General features: G+C 40.3%; 4 protein-coding genes across 5 annotated transcripts; 3 read left to right on the top strand and 1 right to left on the bottom strand.

Moving 5' to 3' along the window:
* The first annotated feature begins 1,088 nt into the window (after positions 1 to 1,088).
* derl2 (derlin 2) lies at positions 1,089 to 5,126 on the top strand. Of its 2 annotated transcripts, XM_053851357.1 has the most exons (7): positions 1,089 to 1,233; positions 1,993 to 2,058; positions 2,194 to 2,267; positions 2,353 to 2,446; positions 3,635 to 3,830; positions 3,904 to 3,994; positions 4,382 to 5,092. In XM_053851357.1, the coding sequence occupies exons 1-7, from the start codon at positions 1,141 to 1,143 to the stop codon at positions 4,485 to 4,487; spliced, it is 720 nt and encodes a 239-aa protein (XP_053707332.1). In that variant the 5' UTR covers positions 1,089 to 1,140; the 3' UTR covers positions 4,488 to 5,092. The 2 variants fall into 2 exon arrangements, with proteins under 2 accessions (XP_053707332.1, XP_053707321.1); XM_053851346.1 differs by having other exon boundaries at positions 1,993 to 2,267; positions 4,382 to 5,126.
* A 291-nt stretch (positions 5,127 to 5,417) lies between these two features.
* LOC128750806 (SWI/SNF-related matrix-associated actin-dependent regulator of chromatin subfamily B member 1-like) lies at positions 5,418 to 11,029 on the top strand. Its single transcript, XM_053851332.1, has 9 exons — positions 5,418 to 5,664; positions 6,376 to 6,487; positions 6,747 to 6,855; positions 7,848 to 7,985; positions 8,297 to 8,424; positions 8,517 to 8,683; positions 9,199 to 9,389; positions 9,477 to 9,608; positions 10,060 to 11,029. Exons 1-9 carry the CDS (start codon positions 5,575 to 5,577, stop codon positions 10,097 to 10,099), a joined length of 1,107 nt encoding a protein of 368 aa, XP_053707307.1. The 5' UTR covers positions 5,418 to 5,574; the 3' UTR covers positions 10,100 to 11,029.
* Positions 11,030 to 11,999: 970 nt separating this feature from the next.
* On the bottom strand, positions 12,000 to 19,840 carry LOC128765663 (stromelysin-3-like). Its single transcript, XM_053876626.1, has 8 exons — positions 19,727 to 19,840; positions 17,066 to 17,367; positions 15,622 to 15,765; positions 14,627 to 14,760; positions 14,340 to 14,554; positions 14,069 to 14,273; positions 12,926 to 13,186; positions 12,000 to 12,846 (listed from the first exon to the last, which is right to left on the bottom strand). Exons 1-8 carry the CDS (start codon positions 19,838 to 19,840, stop codon positions 12,719 to 12,721), a joined length of 1,503 nt encoding a protein of 500 aa, XP_053732601.1. The 3' UTR covers positions 12,000 to 12,718.
* A 1,441-nt stretch (positions 19,841 to 21,281) lies between these two features.
* ppp6c (protein phosphatase 6, catalytic subunit) lies at positions 21,282 to 24,924 on the top strand. The gene is made up of 7 exons (XM_053866890.1): positions 21,282 to 21,479; positions 21,992 to 22,087; positions 22,265 to 22,330; positions 23,448 to 23,589; positions 23,666 to 23,745; positions 23,897 to 24,106; positions 24,357 to 24,924. Exons 1-7 carry the CDS (start codon positions 21,405 to 21,407, stop codon positions 24,603 to 24,605), a joined length of 918 nt encoding a protein of 305 aa, XP_053722865.1. The 5' UTR covers positions 21,282 to 21,404; the 3' UTR covers positions 24,606 to 24,924.
* The last annotated feature ends 523 nt before the right edge of the window (positions 24,925 to 25,447 follow it).

Raw genomic sequence — 25,447 nt, 5'->3', positions numbered from 1 at the left:
TCTGGATGAATCATCACGTATCACAAAATGCTTCACAAAATCATTGAGGCACACAAAGGCAGGAAAGAGGGGAAATTCATCAGAGTGAAACTGACGGAGGTGAAAGAAGAGAAAGTTCCCACAACCATGATGCATACTTTTAAGGCAATGTACTTTATGCAGAAGAATTATATTTTATAATTTTGAATCATTTTGTTTGAATACATGAGAGAAGTTATAATATACCTCTGTGCGTTGGTATAAGTTCGATGAGTTAAAAAAAAAAGACTATAAATTCTGGTTTAAAATGGATGAATGTGGTGGAGTACAAGTATGCAAATATGGTCTTGCTCATGATTGAGAAAAAAACATCAGTCTTCACCATCTATGTTCTCACCCCCATCTACTGTTAAATCGACCTAAAAAACGATTTGTCAAGACACCCACTCTGCCGTAGGCCTCCCTGGTGGGATGTTCTGCCCATGTGGCCCTTAAAGAGGACCCTGAGTCCAGACAGATCACTGCGACAGATCTATTTGAAATTCCAATTAACATGCTGTATAATCTAACTTAATCTTAATAGACCTTTGGTCAAATTGAGTAATGTCCAGGTTGAGGGGGCAGCAACTAAAATAATAAGGTCAAGTCAATAACAGGGACATAATCACTCACACATGTCCACCTTCCATGGACATGTCCAGAGCTGGCCCGCCTCAAATGGCATTTCTTTATGCAGCAGTCCAGTCTCTCTGGTGCAGCTTCAGCTTTTCACCCCTGGGAGAGCGGACCTTTCGAGGACAGTCCATTCACCCTCTAGAGAAACCCTCTTTCAATTGCTACACAAGGCTCTTCATCATCGGAGATGTTACTATATTTATTCTATTTATTTTAATAATATAATCATCATTGTAATGACGTTATTATTATTATTGTTGTTGTTGTTGTTGTTGTTGTTGTTGTTGTTGCTATTATTATTATTATCATTATTATTATTATTATTATTATTATTATTATTTCTTGTAGAACTACCACGACTGCTAGTTGGCGTTTTATGGACGCGTCATTTTCACGTTGGCGCTTGCTGATGTCACGAGTCACATGACCTGCCACCACGTTTAGTGACGTGTCAGAAAAGTGCCGGAAGCTTTGAGCGCATCCAAAATGGCTTATCAAACATTACAACAGGAATATTTACAGATTCCTGTAGTGACCAGAGCGTACACCACCGCGTGTGTCCTTACAACCGCTGCCGTGGTAAGAAGCAACCTTCGTGTGGTCGTCATGTGGGTCAGGACCGGGTTGAAATGGATTCGTGAGTGAGGAAGGGGCTTTCTTCTTTGCTAGCCCCGTGTTTAGCTGCAACGCTAGCACCGAAAAGAGACGTGTCTGAAAACGGTTGTATGCGTGGTCCTATGGTTATTTTATTTTTTAGTCAAAATGTTGGATTACGTGGGTGGCTGAGTGCGAATATAACTCTATGTCTCGAAGAAGAAAAACGGTTAGCATATTTAACATTGACAGCATGTTTTATTTTTTTTCCACGTTGAAGTACTTCTGTCATTTCCCATCGAAGGTTGCGGTTGCAAGTCAGCTCCCTGCGCCTGAACCTATGACGCGCATCTCCCCTTGTCACACCTGTCCTTTTCACTGACCTTCTTTACCAGACCCATGAACGTGGCCATCCTCCCTTGGTCCCTTCACCTCATCTCTCTCAACATTCTTCACCCAATATGTCCACTGTCTGCCGTTAAGACTTGTTTAGGATTCTGTCCTCCCTCTGTTTCCCCCAAACTTTACTGATGCTACACCTTCTAGTCTCAACCAGAAAACTAGAAGTTCAGGAGTTATGGTGACCCGCCAAATCATACCATCAAATCATATTTTCATTGAGGAACATGTACAAAAATAGATTAGGTTATTAAACTAGATATGTTAGATATCCAGGATCATTTGTTTTTGGCCAACAATATTTTTGAATGATGGAGTAATTTTATTTTATTTTTTTCTTTCCAGCAACTAGAAATTATCACTCCATTTCAGCTATACTTCAATCCAGATTTAATAATAAAGAATTACCAGGTAAGATTCAGCCCGTTCTTGTTGCCATGGCAGATATGCGTTGCTGTTATTTTTATATTTTATATTGAATATATATTGAATATATATACATTGTTGGTGCCCAATGCTATGCTAATGTTTCTTGTGTTTCTACAGGTATGGCGACTCATAACAAACTTCCTGTTTTTTGGGCCTGTTGGCTTCAATTTTCTCTTCAATATGATATTTTTGTATCCTTTCACTCTCAGTTTCTGTCTAAACATGACAAAATGCAAAAATGCCCTTGGGTATGTTCCCTTGACTGTAATTTCACAGGTATAGATACTGTCGCATGCTTGAAGAGGGATCTTTCCGGGGACGTACAGCTGACTTTGTCTTCATGTTCCTCTTTGGTGGACTTCTCATGACTGTATCCTTCACTGAATATGGTTGCTTCATTTGAATATGGCTGCTTTTCTCGCCAAAACAGCACGGCTGAAACAGAATGTTTTGATCATTCAAACAAAATGTGTGGCCTGCATGAGATGATCTGGATTCGCCAACTGTGGTTTAGAGGTATTAATGCATCTGAGAGACCAACGAATGCCGTTTTGTAAGATGTGTATTGCTGACAAGAGGCTGCATCTGCAAAGTGTTTCTCTATGTCGCACTTGGTACATGCTGGAAGCCTCTATGCATGATAGCAAGTCTTGACCGCAGCACAGTTCATGAGCTGCGGTCTTTCATGTCAGCAGTGGGTCTTCATAGACAACATTATCTCTTTTTCTCTCCACTGATGTATCTGTAGCTGACATTATTCCTTTCATTGCCGCAGTATAATGCCTTCCGAGCAAAGAGGTTGAGACGGGCCATGGAATGAAAACAGTATGAAGTACATTCAGAGTCTGTCAACAAGCATTTCAATGTGCTCTACTTTGATCTTTTGCTCTTCGTCGTGACTGATGAACCCCCAATATCCCGTGTTACCTTTTTGTCTGATATGCCTACCCTTAACGTATTTGGTAGTTTTTGTTTTGATCAACAATCGTGTTTTTGGCAGAGAAAATGTTCTTATCGTTCATCAGTTGCACTTTTTCTGAATGCATTTTGAGGACATGTTTAATAATACTGTCTTTCAGCTGGCGGGTCTGTTATTAGCCTGTATCTCATTCATGAGTGGGGCACAGTTTGACAACAAACGCTTTGTTTTTGATTTAATTTTATTTTATATTGTGTATTGTCAAAATGTTAGTAGTAAATGTATATTTTCATATGACTTGATTCTTTATTTAAAGTTACTAATTTATGCAATTTCAATGGCTTGTTTAATGATATCTGCACTCTGTCTTGTCCGTAATGAATGCAGTGGTGCCAATAATTGGCTTAATAGTCCTTTGGGTTTTCAGCCTTGGTTACTTGGTTTCCAGTTTCTGCTAAGAATTTTCACTTTGGCGCATCCCTACTGTGAATGGAAATGGCAAAATGAGAAAGAGGTTTACTGTGGTGTTCTCTGAAATGCCTATTTCATTGTAAAACATTGCTTTTGTCATTCACCATAATTGTGTTGTTTATGACAAGACTCTAGTTGTGTTTGCTGAGTTCTTTAACAGCTATTCAGATTTTTGGCACTTTTGTGAGTCTAGTGTTCCTGGGGCAAGCCTTTACCATCATGCTGGTTTACATATGGAGTCGGCGAAACCCAAATGTCCGCATGAATTTCTTCGGTCTTCTGAATTTTCAGGCACCATTTCTACCTTGGGTGCTAATGGGATTCTCGTTGCTGCTAGGCAACTCCATCATTGTGGATCTTTTAGGTTCTTATACAGTTATTTGTTACTATTACTTGCATAGAATTGAACTTGACATGTTTGTTTGGTGTGTTTTAAGGTATTGCTGTTGGTCATGTGTACTACTTCCTGGAGGATGTATTTCCGAATCAGCCAGGTGGTGGGAGATGGCTCAAGACTCCGTCCATCATGCAAGTTTTTTTTCCCTTAGTCTTCTATGAAAGTATGTGATTAAGTCTCATACATAATACCGTCGTCCACTGAAGTTGACAGGGAGAAGTTTTGCCTCAGAAGCGTTTCCAATGCTGCACAGAAGTACATTAGGTAGCAAGAATGACACACTACTGAGTCAGAGAAGCTGTTTTCTAATGAGTGTTCGTGCCTTTCCTATGTCCAGACTGAGAATAATCCCATTTTAAAAGCATCGCTTTTATATTGCTGTTCTCTTTGGCTCCCTAAGACCAGAAAGATTTTTAAATGATCAATGTGTTTTTAAGAAGAAAGATCATTCTTTCAAAACAATTCAGGTCATGTTGCAACTCACGTTAAGGTCCTTCCGTTGTGTCTTTTTCTTACAGAAAGATGTTGTTTGACACACCAGAAGAAGATCCTAACTACAATCCACTGCCCGAAGAGCGACCAGGAGGGTTTGCCTGGGGGGAAGGACAGCGCCTGGATGGTTGAACGTGCCCCACCTTATATACGAATGATGGGTTACATATGTGGACGCACGCTTTATGATGCAGAGGGAATGAACAAGGTTCCTTTTTTTATTTCATCTTGGTCAGAAATGCCTAATCAGCCAGGACATTTTCTGGAGATCCGCATATCCTGAGCTTATGCTTTTGGGTGAAGTCATCCCCAAACTCCTCAAGATGTCTCTTGGAGGGTCTTGAGTTATTCAGCAGGACTTCAAGTGGGATGGTACTCTGGATATGGACTCTTAAGGCATGCTGCTACTTCTATTGCGACACACTGGTCCAAAATTGAACAATGACTGCAGAAAAGCATTGGGATCTGGAGTGCAGTTTTTTGTTTGTTTTTTTCATTCATTCTTTTTAAACAATAAAAAAAGATGTCTAATATGATCTTTTTTAATTTACATAAATATTGTGATGTGTGGTTGCATTATCTGTTTTAACCTGTTCAGTTTATGTTCTCCTTTAATACACAAGCAGCCTTAAATTGGACATCTTTCCATTTAGTTTCATTCGTGTGTTGTATTTTTATAATCTGATAATATGCTTTTCTTTCAAATAAATATGAAAGCAGTGGTGGACATTGAATATAAATGAATTAATGTAAATTTCTGTCATACCGACTTTTCATACAGAAACAGTATGTGTTGATTGCATTGTCCCTAAATGACACATGACACCATCTCGCCCGTAAAGCATCCATGTGAGGCACAGGCGTTGCCCGTTCGTTGTCTTTGTAAAGCACTGCGTTTGGAAAGTCAGTTTTAATTTTAATGCTGGCTCTGACGCCAATACTTACATTGAGCGACAGATGTCGCTGCCCTTCCACTTGAGTGATTCGTTAAACTGATAAAAAAATATATTTATATAGAATTTGTTAATGCTTATTCATTTAACTGCGGCGATGTCTGTTTGTTGCCCTAATCATAATAATGTCCATCGTCACTGTTTCTGTCACATGCATGCATTTTTTTATCTTTCTGTGTTTTATGTCCTACGCTTATTTCAGTACTTGAACGCACCCTTGCGAGAGGACGGCTACTTCTAGTTAGCCGTTTAGCGACACCGCAGAGATGCAATTAGCTCTTAGTAAAACGTTTGGCCAGAAACCTATAAAATTCCAACTCGAAGAAGATGGGGACTTTTATATGGTTGGATCGGAGGTATGAAACCATATTCCGCGAATGCATTCATGCATGAATTTTACGTTTTAGCTTTTTTTCGCGGCTAATTTGTGTTAGCATGCGAGTGTCCTGTGGCTGCTACACAACAAAGAAACGCTCAGCGTAAACCCCGCGGATCCAAACTTGTTACAAAACTTTGTGTTTTGTTCGCCACTTCTCGTTAAACCTGGCTTCTGGCATCTCTGCGTATCTCTCGTGATATTCAACATTAAAAACTGTAACGAAGCTTAAAGGACATAGTCGTCATTTGCACTGATTTATATTGATGTTCTAAACGAACATACCACTGTAAAAGACAAACAAAATGAAACAATGTATGTATTCATGTAGTGGCCACTTTGTTGCACGCATTTTATGGTAGTCAATAGTATGCATATTCCCTTGTCTTTATGATCCGTTATTTTCATGTGCGGGCAGATCTGACTTTTAAGCAAGGCTTTTGGTTATTAAATAACGGTTCTGCGAAAAATATGTCCGATTTGAGGTTAAGATGCTCCGTTATAGCACTTACTACTAAATGTTGTATTAGTTATTATTGCACAACCTAACACTGAATGTGTAGTCTGACAGCTCCAGTAACTTTTCATTGATCTGTATGCTAATGTTACTTATTTCGTTTCAATTTTAATGCCTGTGAACATTTATTTAAATGTTATTTGTAAACCACATTTGTGTCCAAACTCTTCTCAGGTCGGCAACTATTTACGTATGTTCAGAGGCTCCTTGTACAAAAGATATCCGTCTTTATGGCGAAGGTTGGCTTCAGTGGATGAGAGGAAGAAAATCGTTGCATCGTCACATGGTGAGTGTCTGTGGTGTCCAGGCTGTTGGATTTCACAATCTAGAGCACAACTTGTCCCTGTCTCATTTATCTATTTTAATTTCAAGCCTAAGTATTTAAGTCGTTTTTATTTATCAAGGTCGTGGTACATTTTTAGGGAAGAAAACACCATCATCAGAAATCAATGGGAATATAGTGACAGCATTAAAACATATTGGTGGAGCTGGAATGAGTCATTTACAATTGTAACTCTACATTCTGCCCTGCCATGTTTCTGCAGCAACCAGTGTCACACTGTTGAAGGCATCAGAATGTGAAGAAATCTTTGATGGGAATGATGAGAAATACAAGGCCGTGTCCATAAGCACAGAGCCCCCGTCCTACCTCAGGTACATTTCTGTCTGGTTTTTTTTTCTGATGGAGTCTTTACAATGTGACTCATTGTGAGCTATTTGTTCAGGTGTATCTGTGTTGTGCATTTATTTATTTTAAATATCTATATCGTCCGCATTGGTTATGGCTATGTGTAGACTCGACATCACCCAATTCTGCACAGGGCAATGAGCAGCTCCTTCCCTTTGTAAATGCAGTTTCACTAGAAGTGAAGATTGTGCATCCAGTCGCATTCACTGGTGCCATCGCTGGGTAAACATAGCCTCGTCAAGGCCAAAGCAAAATGAGGCCAAGTCTGAGACCAAATACATTACAGAAGCATAGGTCTATTAGACTCACAGACTCACACATTTGTTTCTTACTGCATAAAAATGCTACTCATTTTTCTAAGTGAATCAGAAACTGAACTGCTTTCACTGGAACAATTTGCTCTGCATTCAGTTTGGTATCGGTCTTGGACTCTGCTCCTAAAGACTTGGAACTGTATTCTGAATGCGCCGCTCTCAGCCCACTCTCGACTGCAACATCAGTTTGGGCATCCAACGTATGTCAATGAGTGCCTGCTCCCCGAACTGCTCACCGAGGGATTACAGCCTTATTATTTGCTGATGGATTTCACCGGTGATGTCTGTCTACATTCCCTGATCTGCTGGTCCAACAGTGGATCAGCGCCACACAATGTCCCGGGTCCTAGTTGTGTTGTTCACTGAACAATCAATTATTCTGTTATCTTTGTGTCTGCAATTTTTTCTATCCTTTATTTTATCTTGTGTCTTGTCTGTGTATTTTCTGCTGCTCTTACACCATAATTTGGGATCAGTAAGGTATATCAGTTGTCCCTAATGCTATAGCGACTCGCCGTTTTCCTGTTTCAATTCCCATGATAATGGCGAACAGGAATATCAACTGCTAGATTAATTCTAATATCTAAATATATGTTGATGTTGTGTGTAGTGTAGGTAACCCTACTTTAACTTGCCTTTTACAGGGAGCAGAAAGCGAAGAAGAGCAGCCAGTGGGTCCCCACTCTGCCTAACAGCTCTCACCACCTCGATGCAGTGCCTTGCTCCACCACCATCAACCGCAATCGGATGGGTCGTGACAAAAAGAGAACTTTTCCACTCTGGTATGAAAGTGATGTCTGTGGCTGGATGTTTTTGTTTCCAATTTTCTCCAGAGAACAAAGAAATTAACACTACATGTTTTATGAGTTTCTCATTCTAAGAGTTCCATGCTTGGTTTGACTCGCTTATCGTGGTTACGAATAGAGATGTGGTACTTCCTTGGAGGCAAAGATAGTGTTCTTGTGTATCTTTGCTTACTCAACAGTTCATTCATTCATTCATTCAAATTATTGTTCTAGTATTAACACTGTTCATATTTGTGATTAAGATATTTGGAGGTCACAAACATTTTGATGTTTTGTCATTCTTTAAGCTTTGATGATCACGATCCAGCTCTGATCCATGAAAATGCTGCTCAGTTGGAGATGCTGGTGCCCATTCGACTAGACATGGAAATAGAGGGACAGAAACTCAGAGATGCCTTCACGTGGAACATGAACGGTAAACACCAGCAACAGCAAACTCACAGAAGTGACCCATTTAAGTCGTTTAAGTTCATGCGCACTATTTTCCTCCTTCACATTCACCCACAGAGAAACTTATGACTCCGGAGATGTTTGCAGAGATCTTATGTGACGACCTGGACCTGAATCCTTTGGCCTTTGTTCCTGCCATTGCTTCGGCCATCCGTCAGCAGATCGAGTCGTATCCAACTGATAGCATTCTGGAAGAGCAGGCGGACCAACGGGTCATCATTAAGGTGTTTATGGCATTATAATTTAGCTTATTTTCTTCAGTCATTAAAATTATTCAGGTTGATTTATGGATTTTTCACAGTCAGATGTGACAACGTCCTGCGTAGTATTTGCTCTGGAAGTTAGATATAAGTAGCTGCAGTTGCTGTGATGTTGAAGCTTCAATATTGCTTTTATTACATGCCAAATTAAAAATGAAGATTAATGGAGACCAACTGAGTTATTCTAACCGTTGTAGGGCTGCAACAACTAGTCGACATAGTTGACTAAAATTGACAATCAAATTAGTCGACCAGTCGTTCAAGTGTGTAAAGTTCACCTTGGAACATTCACTCTGGACCACTGGGCTTGTTTGTAAATAGTATTTGTCCTATCTTCATTCTAAGATGATATTTTTCAGTCTGGCTACCATGGGGGCCAGTAAAAGCTTCTCTATGTTACCATCGGGCTGGAAGTTCTCTGGTCTTTAGTTTGCATTGATTAAAGTTCTCGTTCTTCTATTTTATTATGAATAATATAGCTCAACATCCACGTTGGCAACATCTCTCTGGTGGACCAGTTCGAATGGGACATGTCAGAGAAGGAGAATTCTCCCGAGTCCTTTGCTTTGAAGTTGTGTTCCGAGTTGGGTCTGGGTGGAGAGTTTGTCACCACTATCGCCTACAGCATTCGCGGTCAGCTGAGCTGGCATCAGAGGACTTATGCATTCAGGTGACTCACTTATTGTTGGTTGACATATAGCACGTCTCAGAGGAGCTTTGGTCAATGGGAGCTAATGTGTCGTCATCATTGTTCCAGCGAGAACCCCTTACCTGCAGTTGAGATCGCCATTCGGAACACTGGCGAGGCGGACCAATGGTGCCCTCTACTGGAGACCCTCACTGATGCTGAGATGGAGAAGAAAATCAGAGACCAAGACAGGAACACGAGGTGAGATATTGAGATGGTAATAGCTGGTTAGAAGGTGTAATTGCATGACATTTTGTCGTAAGTGAACAATGTTAGTCAGAGATGACTAGTTGTCTTGTTAAATAGATGCTTTTGTCAATGGTAAATTGTATCATCTCTTCTTAAAGTGAGAATATTTGAGTGGTGAAAGCTCAAATTGTTTGGCAACTGGTCAACTTAAGCCTTTGTAGTCCTAGTAGAAAGTGATGGTCATTAATATTTGATCAGTCAGAGCAATAATGTGACTCTCTCTCTTGTATTAATGCAAATTTTTAATCAAATTATATTTTTACAGAGATTCAGAATTTCTTTTAACGTTCTTTTAATGTAACGAGGTTAGGCCAGTAAATGCTAGGTTGAGACATTAAATTAGTCAGTGGTTGTATTCAAAACTTGGTGCCGTTTCCATGGATTTTTGTGGTGTTTCCTTCAGGCGCATGAGACGTCTGGCCAACACAGCTCCCTCCTGGTAGACTGAACCGGATACAGCAGCAGATGCTTTCTACTGGAGGGTCCTTCTTGTGGGTGACACACACCGCAGTCATCCATAAAGCACCTGGAGAGTTCTCATAAAACCCACTCATTTTTCCATTCACAAACTCACATCAGGTTTTCCTCTGTCTTTATGTCTGGACAAGTGATAGTAGATGAAATCTCAGATGTTAGATTACCTTGTACTGTCGCAGTCGATGGTTGTTTTGTACACTACATGTCATTCCAAACACTGACGTCTTTTAGCTATAATAGGAAGTGCCTGATGAGCATGATGGCAGCTTTTTTAGGGTACTTTGTTACATACACAGCCACTTTTGCTCACGTGTACAGGCTGTGGGCTCTGTTGACTCTCTATATTGACGACATGTTTGGGATTTGTCGGCTGCTGCTCCATCCTTGTGTGTTAAAACTAATATTGGTCACATGAAAATGCATTGTTAGCAGTGTTGTTCTTTCCTATTGCAACAAATATAAAACTGCAAGTGATTTATTGTAAAAGCATGGGCTTTTTTGATTGCCTGAATGGGACAGGCAGCCCTTAAGAATTTTGTTGTTTCTTTAAACCAAAACGGAGGACATTTAAGGTGTTTGTTTCCTGTTTTGTAGCTATCAAGCCACATGACTATTATTGTTACATTTGACCTTAATGGAATGTCAAGAAGTGTTGTTGTCCCCATATGAATGTTGATGGTCTTAAATACGTGGAGGATAATTCCTTACAACTGCTCTAAAGAGTTTTTTTTCTTTGCCATTTAAAATGAATGGAAAATGATCTGGCTCACTTGCATGCTAAAGCACAGATCATGAAAAACTAGGGTCACATGTAATGCGTATTAATAAACTATGGTTGTTTTTGTACTCAACTTTGTTTTTATTGAAATAAACCATGTTTGACAGAACTTTTTTTATCCTTTATTAGCACTGTTTCATAGCAAGGGAATTGGAATCTAGCTATAAGTGTCTGCATCACATTGTACCTGTTGAGATTTAGATTTAAATTTCTCCCCTTAAGGGGACACAAGCTGTTTGCTGTTTTTTGTCACTGTTTAACCAGTGATTGTTGCACCTTAACCTGAGGTTTTACACACAAGTGTGGGACGCTGACCTTCATGTCAGCTGTATTTAGTTGTGTGACGTCTTCTTGATTTGTTGGAACAAAAACCTACACCCACTGTGGCCCTTTGTAGAAGTAGATTCAAGCAAAAAAAAAGGATGGCATCCATTGAGGTTCATGTTTGCACTCAATCAGGACATGAAGAAGATACTGGCGAGCAGATTAATTCTCCAGGAAACCCTACTCGATAATTCTGCAAGTAGGAAAAAAAGGTGTCTCTTGATTTAGAATGATTAGTTCCACATACTTGGAAGACAGAGTCACACACTTTTCTTCATTTCAAAGCTGTTCTTTTCTACGAAAACTGTTCCTTTAATCAGACAATTGAAAACACGTATTTTTCAATATTTTCCAGTTTTATTGTCAATTGAGAAAATTGGTTAATTTGGAAACAAATGACACTCTACATTAGAAAACATAACATGAGCGGACACCACGATTCATCAGTGTCCTGCACTGAATATCGTCAGAAGTACATTGACTATATGCAGTAAAAAAACACGGTGATTTTAATCGCTTTGAGTCTGATCTGTACTAGACGCTGAAGTATTTCATCAATGTACTTGCAACATCGTAGAATGTAAAGCAAAAGATAAATATTTTTCCTCAAGTTCTAGAACTACTGAGGTAATGCTTTACCAAGCACCATGAATATATACATGTCTTGAGTGCAGTCAATCTGATCAACGCAACTTAAAAACAAAAAAATACTGACAGTCAATGCTAGCTGCAGCATTTCTGTAGAGGCTATAATAATGCTGCCTTGTTTCTGGAGAGAGCTTAAGTATCCATTAAGGGTGACTGCTATAAATATTTCCTGATGTAAGCTGTAAACAGACAAAATTTGTTGAAAGACATCAAGAGTTCAATGAGTGCAGCGGCTGCTCCTGAGGACCTCTGTGGCAGCATCAGCAGCTTCTTTGAGGTGGTCTGTTGCTGCAGTGGCGGTTGCACAATAGCTGATTGGAAGACGCTGAAAGGGAGTGATAGAAATGGCAAGTTGTGTCTTGAGACATTGACTAGAGCCAGGACGTGTGGTGGGTGACGTGCAGGTTTTGGCAAAGCTCTCATTCATCCTGAGAAGCTGTCTCACCCCCGTGATGAGAGCACTGTGACTAAGCAACTGTTGCAGTGAAGCCGTGAAGGAGAGCACTTTTCTGCAGCTGTGAGAACTTTTCTGAGTCTTATCGTCTGCTATTACTATTGTAATCCAGTTGTTGATTGTATTGTTAAACATGGCCAAAGAGTAAGAAGTCTAACTTCATCTCGATGGAATTGAACGGCATCGGTGGTAACAATCTTTCGAGTAGTTGCATTGCAGCCTTGAATACAATTGCTCATTAACTATCAAAACAATTCACCTAAAACTAAAACACAGCCGGTTGTATACATTGTCTTGTCCAATATATGCACCATGTGAATACTTATACAGTGTTTTCTTCAACTCAGTAGTTAACCTTCTCCAGGTCTTGGACACGTGAATCTATTTATACAGAAACGGCGCACATCCGAAGAAATCCATGCCAATGTTGCGTGGATAACCTTCCAACACCCTCAAACCTGCTGGATCGAACCTCCAGTAGTCCAGCCCACTCAGGAAATTGACATAACCTGTCGAGTGGAGATGAAACAGGTCATGCTCACAAAATCTTCCCCCTCCCCAAACTACACCTAGTTGGTCCATTCTCACCATATTTGTCCCGATAGGCAGCATCGATATGGACCGGCACTCCGCGCCACTCGTGCATGCTGTGAGCGTGGACAAAGTCCACCTTGTTGGTCTGAGGATTGAAGGGCCAATAAGAAGTAGACTTGAAGAGATAAACTTTCTCAATGCCGTCTTCGTCCCACTTCACTGCCGCTTCAATGTCCGAGACAGGAAGTCCCAGCTGGTGCACAGAGTCGGGTCCGGTTATCATCCTCTCGGCATCAAACACCCAGTACCTATCACCTGTCCCACAACAAAGAGTCATATCAAAAGCTGCAGGCCACATTTGCACCCCAATATATGTGGACTGTGACACAATTTGTCATTACCGTAACGTACTGCAACAGTTCAAGCTCGTGCAACAGCTAACATTTAAATGTCCCTTCTTCTTCTTCCCCAAAAACTGCTTCTAGCTGTTCTCTGAGAATACAAGTCTAATCTGTCCAGCATGTCCTCGGGCCTCCTCACAGATGGACATGACCTCACGAGCAAAGAGGCAACCTGAGAAGATGAAGAGCCACCACAACAACCTATCTCGTAGTGGGAATCCAAAGACCCCGTGGAAGAAACTTAAATGTGCCATTTGCATCCGCAATTCATCGGTTTCAATCCCTTCCCAAAGACTGAGAACATACTGTAGGTGTGAGTCAAAACATAGATCTACAGGGAAATCAAAGCTTGCCTTTTGGCTCAGCTCTTTCCTCTCCAGATAAACCAATTGAAAACACTGGCCTGTTATTTCTATCAGTCCCTTCATTCTTCAATAAGACCCCAAGAGAAGTGTACCTCTCCAACCTGGAGGTTTGAGGGATCATTCTTGGACATCAGACCTTGGTTCTGGCCACCTCACCTTTCACCACCCAGGGTCTCAACTGGATGACACCACTTCACCTGAAAAATGCTGTGACAAGATCTGTGGGTCCCCCAAGCCAACGACCCTTTCTGACTCTTAAGATGTTGCACACCACAACAGGGGCCACAAAATAAAGGTGTCTGATGGCCTGTGTTTGGTTATGATGATTTTGTTATAAGTTAACCTCCAAAACCAGTGGTTGCTGTGTTTTCAGGTTTTACCAGAGCTACCATTAGAAATGGGTATTTTTTTAAATCTGCATTGCGACCCACCTTGGAAGAACCAGATGTTTCCAGATTTGTCTTCGTAAGCTGCATCAATGCGATCTGGGATGCCTCGCCAGTGGCGAGAGGCCAATGCTGGGTAACCTGCTTGTAGCTGTCCATCACGAATTCTCCAAACAAAATGAGACTTGAAAAAGAAAAGCTCTCCTCGGATCATGGACACGGCATCAAAGTGCGTCCTGCAGGCGTCGGGCTGGAGCACAAACACATCAGAGTTGAGAGATCATACTCTGAACCATTCTGCTCACAGTGATCTCACCACTCCGTTGTCAATCTCATTGGTCTCTGCTGAATCAGGTAAGACTTGGTGAGGAGGTCCATACAGGTGCTGGATGCCCCTCTTGTCATCCTCGCTGAGCTTCAGGGGGTAAGAGGCGCTGTAGAAAGGACACATCACAGCATCCGGCTCCAGGGAATGCTTCAGGCCCAGAACATGGCCAAACTCATGTGCTGCCACTGTAAGTAGGTCTGTACCTGCACCCGATGAAAGTCTTTCTTCATTTCACCACCAAGTCAAAGTTGAACAGTGATATTAGACATACTCACCAACTCCATTGCCCACGGTCCAGTGTTCGTCATAGTCAAAGTGGACTTCTCCTTGTCGGTGTGTCCGAGGAAAGAAGGCGTGGGCCAGGATTCCACCAGGGCCATCAAATGGTAAACTGTCTCCATGCCAGTACCTGGACGAGAGACAAGTCTTTAGCCTCCTATCAAGGTTAAAAGTTTTCAGTCATTTTGAGTGAAGTCCACACTGAGTTCCATAAAAATGTGCTTTATTAAAAATGAAAATAAAACAATTTAAAACTGATAAAGCACAGAGAGAGCCCAACCTCTGCCATTGAAGAATCCTATTTTAAAAAATGACTCTCCCAAACCGAATTATATGCTCCTTGTCCCGTTTCACACATTTCCAGGAGACGTCTTTGAAATCCATCCACAACTTATTTTGAACGCTGACAAACCAAAGCTGTTGAAAATATAAGCTTCTTGGGAGAGGAAATGAATCTTAAACGCTCAAATAAGTTCCACTTTATTTCTCATGTGGAGGGACACAATTGTGGCGCTAAATCCAAAAAAACAAGTTTGGAATCTGACGTTGAACTTTGGCCACACAGTGTGGTATGTGAGTGTATTAATAACTGTGTTAGTGAGATACTGTAACTAGTAGTGATGTTTTTGCAGCTGTAATTGTTTACATTGGTAAAATTAGAGGCACTCCTTGTACAGTACAGTAGTAGCAGTTGCATAGAGTGTGCTATGAAAGTTATGAGTGATCTTATGAAAGCAGATTACTAAACTTCCACCGCCGCAGATGATTGGCAGTTGACGAAGTTCCAGCGTGTTGACTCAAACAATGCCACAGGAGTTGGTGCAATCACGTCTTCCTCATTTGCCGTGAAGAATATGTAGCTGTGGGCAATTGGAGCTGCTAAAAACATCCCAGTGTTGTGTTCATTCATGTTCCTGAACTCTTACTTTTCCAAAGCTGTTACACAAGCGAGTGAATTGTACAATCAAATGCTGGTGAGCAGATTTCTCACCTGTTGAAGTCGATGATGACGTCTGCTTTCTCACCGGTGACCTCTCGGAAGGTCAGTGGTGTCACGGCACTCCAGATTCCCAGTGCTTCCTGCACAACCTGCCGGACCCTACTTTCACTCATCTGCCATGGGAAGCGTTCGATCCTGTTGAAGATAATCCAGACACGCTTGTGTGAATTGGTTCTTGTAGCAGTGGTCAACATTAGTGTTACATTACAGTATGTAACACTAATGTTCAGCTTGACAACATTTTTTTTAAATCTCAATATCTTGTATAATAGGCTACAGAACATCTGCTGCTTATATCCTCATTATCATGTTCCTCCTTTGGTTGCAATGAAACTGCTTATAAGTATGATAAACGGAATAATAATTTCATAATAAAAAACTTTCATAATAATCTATATATATGTATATATAAATATGTATATTAATTCTAATAACAACAATATTATGTAATATAATTGTGCAGATAATTTAATTCTAATGCTAATAAATTATATAAATATATATATGAATTATATTACAAATAAATAAATTATAGACTATATGAATAATAACAAAATAATAATAACCAAATGCAATATCTACCTCAAAAGCAACTGTTTCAATAAAAACACTCTTCTCTTTAGCACTCCTCTAGTAGTTGTTCTCCTAACTATGATCTATGGTCTCCTAACTATGGTCTCAGGAGGACAAAAGGCAAATCTAAAAAGCACTACATAACGTGAATGTGTGCCAAGGAAGGCACCTGCTGCACCGCAGTGCTTATATGCCAGGAGAACAACATGGATATTCTTCTACCTATGATGCAGCTAACCATGTACATGATGTTGGATTTCGATGTCAAAGGAATCTTATATCCTACATTTTGGTTTATAAAGCCAAATGGTGATTTACTTAATGTAGATTTACATAAACATGACAATGACAATATCTCCCTTTGTAGATGTGATAAAAACTACAGTTTGTCCAAACTATCACTAAGTTTAAAAAAGTAAGAACTAGTTTCACCAGCTAAACTAAACTTCCAACCTGAGCAGTTCACATTGTATTTACTCACACATGAGAGTTGACTTCCTCTGAGTCAGAATTTTGTCTTTTGTTCAAGAGAATGGCCTTCAGATGGCCATGAAAGGATGACGTGACTCTATAAGTGGCTAAATTAAAGCCTCCTGTTGAAGTCAAACATGGGTCTGTGCATAGCAACAAATGTGAAAATTGATCAAACTGTCTTTCTGTTTCCCATGCTGCACAGGGAAATACACTGTTTTCAGGGCCCATCTTGTGTGCAGCCGCTTGCACTGACCACTACGCCACCATGCTGCTCTGATTCAACATTGTAGTAATGACAAAACATGCTTGCAGTATGAGCTCTAGCTTGCGTTAATGTGTTCATATGAAGAGTTATCACAGTCAATTCTGCTTTGAACGTCTCTTGTACCTGTACGTGAGGTCATTTTTCTCCCACCGTCCTCCAAACAGGGCGTATCTCTTCCTGCGCTGCTGCTGTTGCATCTTCTGTATCGTCTCCTCTTCCTTTTTGTGGGCGTGGTGAGGCAGGCGGTTGTGGGTGATGATGGCATGGTCTGGGTAGTCAGGAACGCCACAACGGGGACGCCTCCAGAAGACTGTGTCATTTTGATGATGCAGGATGTACTTAGAGTAGTGCTCTTTACTCAGTTCGTTTTCTTTCTGACTCTCTTTCTTCTTGTGAGAAGAGAGGCGACTTCTGCGTGGTCTTTCCTGCAACACAGCAGTCAAATTGGATTTTATGACCACTGACTCAAAGAAAGGGTTCTCAAGATACTCCAAAACTAGAGAGGCACAATGCCCCTCCATTTCACCCTAAAGCTGTTGACCCTTGACCTGTTCTACTAAACATCCAACAACCTGACTTTTCAGTTGTGACTCAATCCATCATGAGGCAATGACGGCTATTTTTCAAATCAGCACCCATCCTGGACTGATTCTCTGGCACCCGTTTTGCTCTTCAAAATCCCCTTGCTAGGGTCAACAAGTTCACCTTTCACTCAATAGTCTGGAGCTCTGCTCCGTTTCCTCCAGCCACTGATGAACTCAGACAGTTTGTCATGGATGAACGTCTGTTTCGTTCCACAGCCAAAACGAAAATATTGTTACAATTCAGGTCTAAGTCCTGAGACAACATAATTCAGCACCAGTTTCTCTTGACTGATTTTGTTATTTCAAAGCTTAAAGTGATAGTGTCGTGACCCAAAAACAACGCTTCTCCTATTACGGGGGAATCCTGGGGCGGCAGCTGACATGCCCGAGCAGGATCTTAAATCATCTGAAGACTGCTGCATTGTTATTCTAGTTAATAGGTGTCATCTGTTATACTGTCCAACCTTTTTTGGTGTCATTCAGGTATGCGAGTATTAAGTGGGCATGCAGGTATGAGCATGAATACGAGATGAAGAATGAAAGGCGCACACACACACACACACACACACACACACACATCTACACATACATATCCTATACTTCTGATCTTCACACACTTTATGACACACACAGACAGAGCAGATGTCTGGAAAGTCCCGCTTCAGGCTCGACATCAGTGTCTGCGCCAGACAGTGGAAGTTTGTGGAGAATGCTGATATGACAGAATATAGGATTCAGCCGTATACACGACTCCTGTATCTGAAGGATTCTGTTTTTCATGATGAAAGGTCAGCTGGTATTTTTGGAAAATCGAGGATGGAGTGTGAGTCACTGTTCAGTAAACAGATTTAACTAATCTTCAGGGATTCTCTCTGCCACATTTATTTAGCTTTAATTGCATTGTTTTCCAACAAAACCGCCCTTGGAAAATAAAAATACTATTCGTAAATCATCGCCAACAAACAGAAAGAGACATGTCCTGATTCCAGCACATTACACCCAGGTTTATGGAGATTAATCCATCAACAACGCGACTGATTTGGATTAGCAGATTATGGTCTTGCAAGTAAAAGTTATGATTTCTTACATTCCCAAGTCTTTATGACTAGCGGTGTTGTGATCAACAAATTAAAGTGGCACGCTGCCTCCGAGGTTGAACGTCTGCTCCTGTAGGTAGTTATCTTCTTCTGTTTTTCCTTGTGAGTCAGCAAACTAAGCGATTCTTTTTTCATCGGGAGACTTGTCTCTGCCTGCACGCCCTCATGCTACCGACAGTTTACACCCGATCACCGGCCGGGCTCTTATCAAGCCTCGGAGAGACTGGCATCCTGTTTGGACATCCAATATCATGACATAATAGACCTTAGGTAATTCATTCGATGATACATAAAAGATCACACTGTCAGACCTCCTGCGCCATTTGAATCAGACGAAAGGCAAAAATCAGCTACATTGCTGAATGCAATGGTGACTATATCGATTTCTTTATTCTGCTCTCTAGAGAGTACAGTTAATCTTAAATTTATCATTTCATACTCAAACAACAGTTCAATACTTTTAATGCATTAAAAAAACATTCTGATCTTTGTTGATATGATGTATTAAATGACTATTAGGGCAAAATGAGCCTGTTCAGTTTTATGTCAGCATGGTATTATTAATCCTCGGAGACGTGCACAGTGAATTTGTAATGAAAGAAAACAAGGTCAAGCCATTACAATACGTCTGTAAAGGCCATTAGACAAATCAAACACGTTCATTTTTTATGAAAAAGTGATTTCTTTTCATCTTAAATTAACTCTAACTTGACAACAAATTAAGACGAATGAATGAATTCATGAAAATCAGTTTGATTCAGTCACTTTGTTTTCCTTACAAATGAATCACTCATTTGTGTGGCTGGTTTGCTTTTCATATTCATGCATTAAACGTTGCTACTTTAAAAGAGTATCTGTCAGTCTTGTAACTAATTCCACTGAGCTAAAATTAAAAACAAACTTATATAGCAAATACATGTAGCTTTTCTAAAATCTCAGGGAGTTAAATGTAGAACTACAAAAACACTTCAACTGGTTCGCTTGGCTTTGATAGCAAATTAAATACATCTTACTTTATCACATATGACCACCGAACTGCCAAACAGAAGAAACCTCTGACCTGAAAATCTCCTTTTATCTTCTCAAAGCTTCACTTCACCCACCTGTGGCAACTTGTACCTGCGGCTGGAGGTCCGGTCGGGTACTGGAAAGGAGAGAATGCAGAGGAAAATGTGCAAGAGCAAAAAGCAGCCACAGAGCAGGACGGCCCGCACCATCTTCTCCCTCTGACGGCAGAGGCTGGGATACCACTGATTTCTTTACCCCAAACAAATGACACTTTTTACTGGCACCTGAGTGCACAAGGATTTACGTGGGTTAACCCTTGTTTTGCCAAACACAGACGCACAGTGCAAGCCAAAATTCAGGCTTGCAACTGTGGATAGCAAAACATAAGGATATAAATAATGGCAAAAACTCAACATATATATGTATCTGCACAGTCTAATGTCACTGTTAATAAATATTCGGGTAATATATGACCAGGTTAGAGTCAACTGTTAAAACATCAAAGGATTCTTTATCATTAAGAAAAAGATGTTGGTTTTCTGATCAGGCTGAATATGTCAAATTGTTTCACCTATTTGTTGGGGGGCAATATTTCGGGATAAGTCAAATGAGTACACAAACTCCTGTGGTTTGTGACTCCACCATCTCTTCTGACGTCGGAGGGTAAGGGCAAATGACCGGGTGGCGTTTTGATTTAATGACACCTTCAGGACATCAGCCTCACCTGACCCTGACAAGTTCACCTCCACCCACCGTTGAAATGCTTGTCAACCAAATAGTTTTTGTGAATGAGAAAAGTTTGTAAAATACTGCATGTTGCACATTTTATTCTACTTTATGGTACAATTCTGTGTTATGCGTCCTCAGAAATGTTGAATGGATGGCAGAGGCAGGGAAGGAAAGCTAGCTTTTCGCAGTGTTACTGTCATCGTAGCTCAGCATATCCGCACCTAAAATGCTTTCCCTCTGTTGCTATTTTTAAAATTGACCATAAAATGACCATTTACATTTTTTAAATCTTATGAATACTGGAGCGGCGAACAATGTGATGTCACATTGTGATTGGCAGATGTTAGTCTGCCTCCAGCACAGCTATTAAAACGTCGACTTCCTTATGAGATTGAGCCATGCTGAATAGTGTTCAGTGTCATCTGCATTGGATCAGTGCATATTATTCTATAAGTAAATGAAAAATATATCTAGCTTTTATAACAAAAAGAAATATACTACACAGTTTCATTGAGATCCGATATCAGTTTAAAATAGATTTTCTCATTCTTACACTAAATTGGGTTTAATACAACCATTTTGTTATCATAAAATGAATTGTGTAATAATTCACATTAAAACATAATCTAATCTAAAATACATAGTCAACAATTGTACCACTAGAGGGCGTTGTTTCTCTGTTTCTCGTTTGTCACACTCTAAAGTCAAGCTGTATTTCTGTGTTACGTTATCATTCCCCTCGTCATTTCCTTTCAGATTAAAATAAGCACATTTATTATTCCCACAATTTCCCTCTGCGGATGGTATTAGTTCGATTACTCAAAGTATAGTTGAAAACATTCAAAACGTTTGTGTTTGATCATTGGTGCATCCGTGGATCCAGGCCTCTGTCATTTTATTTTGAAGGAGTTTTCAGGATGAGTTGTGACCGAATAACTTTACACCGGTAATGAAGGTTGACAATGAAGCGTTGGTGAGGAAGACGTGAGCAAGCTTGCTAACCATCTTCGCTTTTCGCTTAAAATTATCGTTAAGCGTTTCGTCATGGCTCCTTTAGATTTGGATAAATACGTGGAAATAGCGAGACACTGCAAATACCTCCCGGAAAATGACCTGAAGGTAAGAGCTCGTAGATTAACCAGAGGTAGAAAAAAAACAAGCTAACATTGTGCATAAAGTTTCTTAAGAAAACAAATGCGACTGTTTTACCGCTTCGACGGGCACATTTAAAAAATCACATTTGTTCACCATTCACCCGCGATGGTGTGTGGCGGCTAACGCTCAGAAGAACTGTCGTTTGTTGGGATATCAAAGTTTTAAGGAAGCTACATGCTAACGTTAGCATAAAATGAAACTCGAGATCTCCGTTGCAACACAGCTCCGACTGGACGCTTGAACTGTTTACTTTCGACGTCGGTAGTCACTTCTAAAAGTCAGTTCTAGGTGCACTCATCTTTGCCAGTGTGATTTAATCTTTTTCATGATCCCGTAGAGAGCTTCGTCCGTCATGTGTTATGTGTAGACCCCTTGCCCGTAAGCAATATACTGTGTATACAGTCTACAGTTGTGTTTTAAAAACAGTTCACTGAATGGCTCCGCATAAGTAATGGTGTTATTTTTTTTCCTTCCAGCGATTATGTGACTATGTTTGTGATTTGCTGTTAGAAGAGTCCAACGTTCAGCCAGTTTCCACGCCTGTTACTGTTTGCGGGGATATCCATGGTCAGGTAAATGTTTGTTAGGCCTTTTAATGCTCGGATAGTGTACGCTCTGGAGATGCTTTTAAGATGTCAACATTGGTAGCCTAAGTATTGAATCCTGAACCCTAATATTGAATGACTGGTGTAACGTTTGTGGTATAAATAACTACACACATGCAAAGATAAATATCTTTATTTTCACAGTTTTATGACCTGTGTGAACTCTTCAGAACTGGAGGCCAAGTTCCAGATACAAATTACATTTTCATGGTGAGTGTCAATTTGTCTTAGAAGAATGGTCGATTACAAAACTCTAATTTTGTTGTTACTCTATTTTGACTATAAATATTTAATCATCAAAAATCTAACTTACATGACGGCTAACTGTAGCCATCACTGAAATAACTGTTGAACCACAGGGGTGCCCAGACTGTTTCAGCTCCCCAGCTACTTATAAAGGACCAAGTCACAATGATCTGCCTACCATAAAAATGCAAAAGTAATATTTCTATATAAATATATTCAGTAGTCTTTATTGTTCATTTTTCTATCTCTCTATGCTGCAGGATCTGAGAAAGATGCTTTAATTTGGTGACTGAGACAAAGTATCTTCAAACTGCTGAAAAATACTGAGCATATCAGCCAAATAAAATATAGTTAAACCTAATAATAATTGAAGTTTCACGCATCAGACCAATAACATTACAGGCATCTTGTTGACATTAGAGCACATAAATGCGCTGTTTTTGTCCTGGTCTCTGGAGGTGGAGCTGCACGGACGCTGGTGAGTTGGACAGCATTATACCAAAAAAAAAAGAAAAAAAATTGGTTGGTTGACTGTGATTGGTTGACTGAGCTGCAGGGCATCATGGGAATTGTGCAGCTTCAAGCCACCGTAACTGACGTTATTATGATTGGACCGCACATGCTGAGCGATATACAATTGACCTTTCTAGTTCCCAGAAGGTCTTGCAATCTACCGGCTCTGCCTTGGGCATCAACCAGTAGATGCCAATCGACGTAATCTGCACCCCTGTTTTACAGTGTTACATGCTCAAATATAGTCCTTTTAGGTGCTCACTGAGCTCCACGATTGCCTTTGCATTTTCTTTGCCATGGTGATGAGGTGACTGAAACTGCTGTTTATCAGCATGGTTGCTTATAAGCAAACAATTTGATATTAAAGTGCTTGGAATATATATATATTTTTAATCGAATTTTTATGGAATGTTCGCATTTAACTATTGACGTTTAGCTGCATTGCTCAATGAGCAAACCTCCCAATAAAGGAGATTATTCATGTGCATCTACGTTTTTAGGTTCACTCACCAAGTTTCTAATGACTTTCACTAAAATATCTATCACACCTTGCGGTTCTTTCATTCAGGGGGATTTTGTAGATAGAGGATATTACAGCTTGGAGACCTTCACGCACCTGCTAGCTTTGAAGGCGAAGTGGCCGGATCGCATCACACTTCTCCGAGGAAATCATGAAAGCAGACAAATAACACAAGTGTATGGGTTTTATGGTAGGTTCAGTTTTATTTACTTTTGCAAAGATTTTGGTGATTTATTTATCAATTGGATGTTTTTTCTTCTTTTCAGATGAGTGCCAAACAAAGTATGGAAATGCAAATGCCTGGCGATATTGCACCAAGGTTTTTGACATGCTCACTGTGGCAGCTGTAAGTCTGTTTTTGAAATGTTGACTAAGGGAAGCCCAAGTTCCCATACAAACAGTAAATGACCACAGGCAATAACCATGATATTAACCATTGAAATTAAAAAAAAAAAAAGAATGGTTCAACTAACATGTCTCTCTCTTTCCTTTGTTAGTTGATAGATGAGCAAGTTCTGTGTGTTCATGGTGGTCTCTCCCCTGATATCAAGACCCTGGATCAAATCCGCACAATAGAACGAAACCAAGAGATTCCTCACAAAGGCGCCTTCTGTGACCTTGTGTGGTCTGATCCAGAGGATGTTGATACCTGGGCACTCAGTCCAAGAGGAGCCGGCTGGCTGTTTGGTGCCAAAGTCACAAATGAGGTGGATTTTTTTCCCTTTAAAACCACTGCCCAATATAATGCCTTCCTGTCAGTCACACTGGTTTGGTGGCAATGTTCACTTCATTACATTTGTGTACCAGGCATATCAGTGAAATGTTTATCAGCATAGAGGCTGTCTTTGATGACAAACAATTCCCTGTTGTCCATAAGAGCTTTTGAACTTTCTATCGTTGAATTAATTTTTCTATTTTTGAGGGTCGATACTCATAATTGCCCTTTTTTTGTCTTAGTTTGTGCACATCAACAACCTGAAACTCATCTGCCGAGCTCATCAACTGGTCCACGAAGGCTACAAGTACATGTTTGATGAGAAGCTGGTGACTGTGTGGTCAGCGCCCAACTACTGCTACCGCTGCGGTAACGTCGCCTCCATCATGGTTTTCAAAGACGTGAACACACGAGAGCCCAAGCTATTCCGTGCTGTGCCTGACTCCGAGCGTGTCATACCTCCACGAACGACCACTCCATACTTCCTCTAATGGTCTGAGTGGTATCTCTTCACCTCAACATTATTTATATGCAACACTTTTTAAAACAACCTAGAGGAAATGTCTTTCAGCTCATTCACTTTCTGTACTGAAAGGTCTTTCCTCAGGGGTGGAAGTCTGTTTGCACCTCACTACCTTATGTTCATTCTTTAAGGATAATTCTTATGCTGAAATGTTTTAAAGGTGTATTCATATGACATTGACAAGAACTATTTTAATTCAGACATCACAGTATCCCGTAGATTATGTACCAAGACTGCTTGCTCTGACCAGTGCATCAAATAAAAGGTGGATGATTTCATTTTCTTAACTTTGGTATTCTAGTTTGCTTTTGTTGCCTCTTTCCATCTTTTTCTACCAATCACACCCCTCTGTCTCCTGTAGCCATCATCTACACTGTGTCAAGTGCGTATTTCATTTTCCCTTGCCCATGAGCAACAACAATATAAGTTTCGCCCATGGTATTGTGCTCAGCAACATGGTAGAACTCACAAAAGGTGGGATTGTGATTTCTATGAAACACATTTTGTTGTGGGATTTGAATATTTTTGGCTCTTGGCATGCCTTAGATCCACTCAATAACTGTAGTTTTCTCTGTTTTCTAAATGAATAAAACTATTCTTGTGATCTTGTTGATTTTTTTTTTTGTCTTGTTTTGAAGGGGTCATATTGCAGAGCTATGATTAATCCCAGGCCACAATGACGTTTCTATCAATAAAATACACTCAAATGGTCACTCATGTCCTTAAGTATTTCAGTCATGATTTCAGTCAGGAAAAACTGTAGAACAGCTGGAGCAAATGAATTTGTGGGTCTCATATAAAGAGAGCAGA

The sequence above is a fragment of the Synchiropus splendidus genome, chromosome 1, assembly GCF_027744825.2.
Source record: "Synchiropus splendidus isolate RoL2022-P1 chromosome 1, RoL_Sspl_1.0, whole genome shotgun sequence".
In the NCBI taxonomy this organism is placed as follows: Eukaryota; Metazoa; Chordata; class Actinopteri; order Syngnathiformes; family Callionymidae; genus Synchiropus; species Synchiropus splendidus.
Note: the sequence above shows the minus strand (reverse complement) of the source record. Positions and strands in the feature narration are given on the sequence as shown.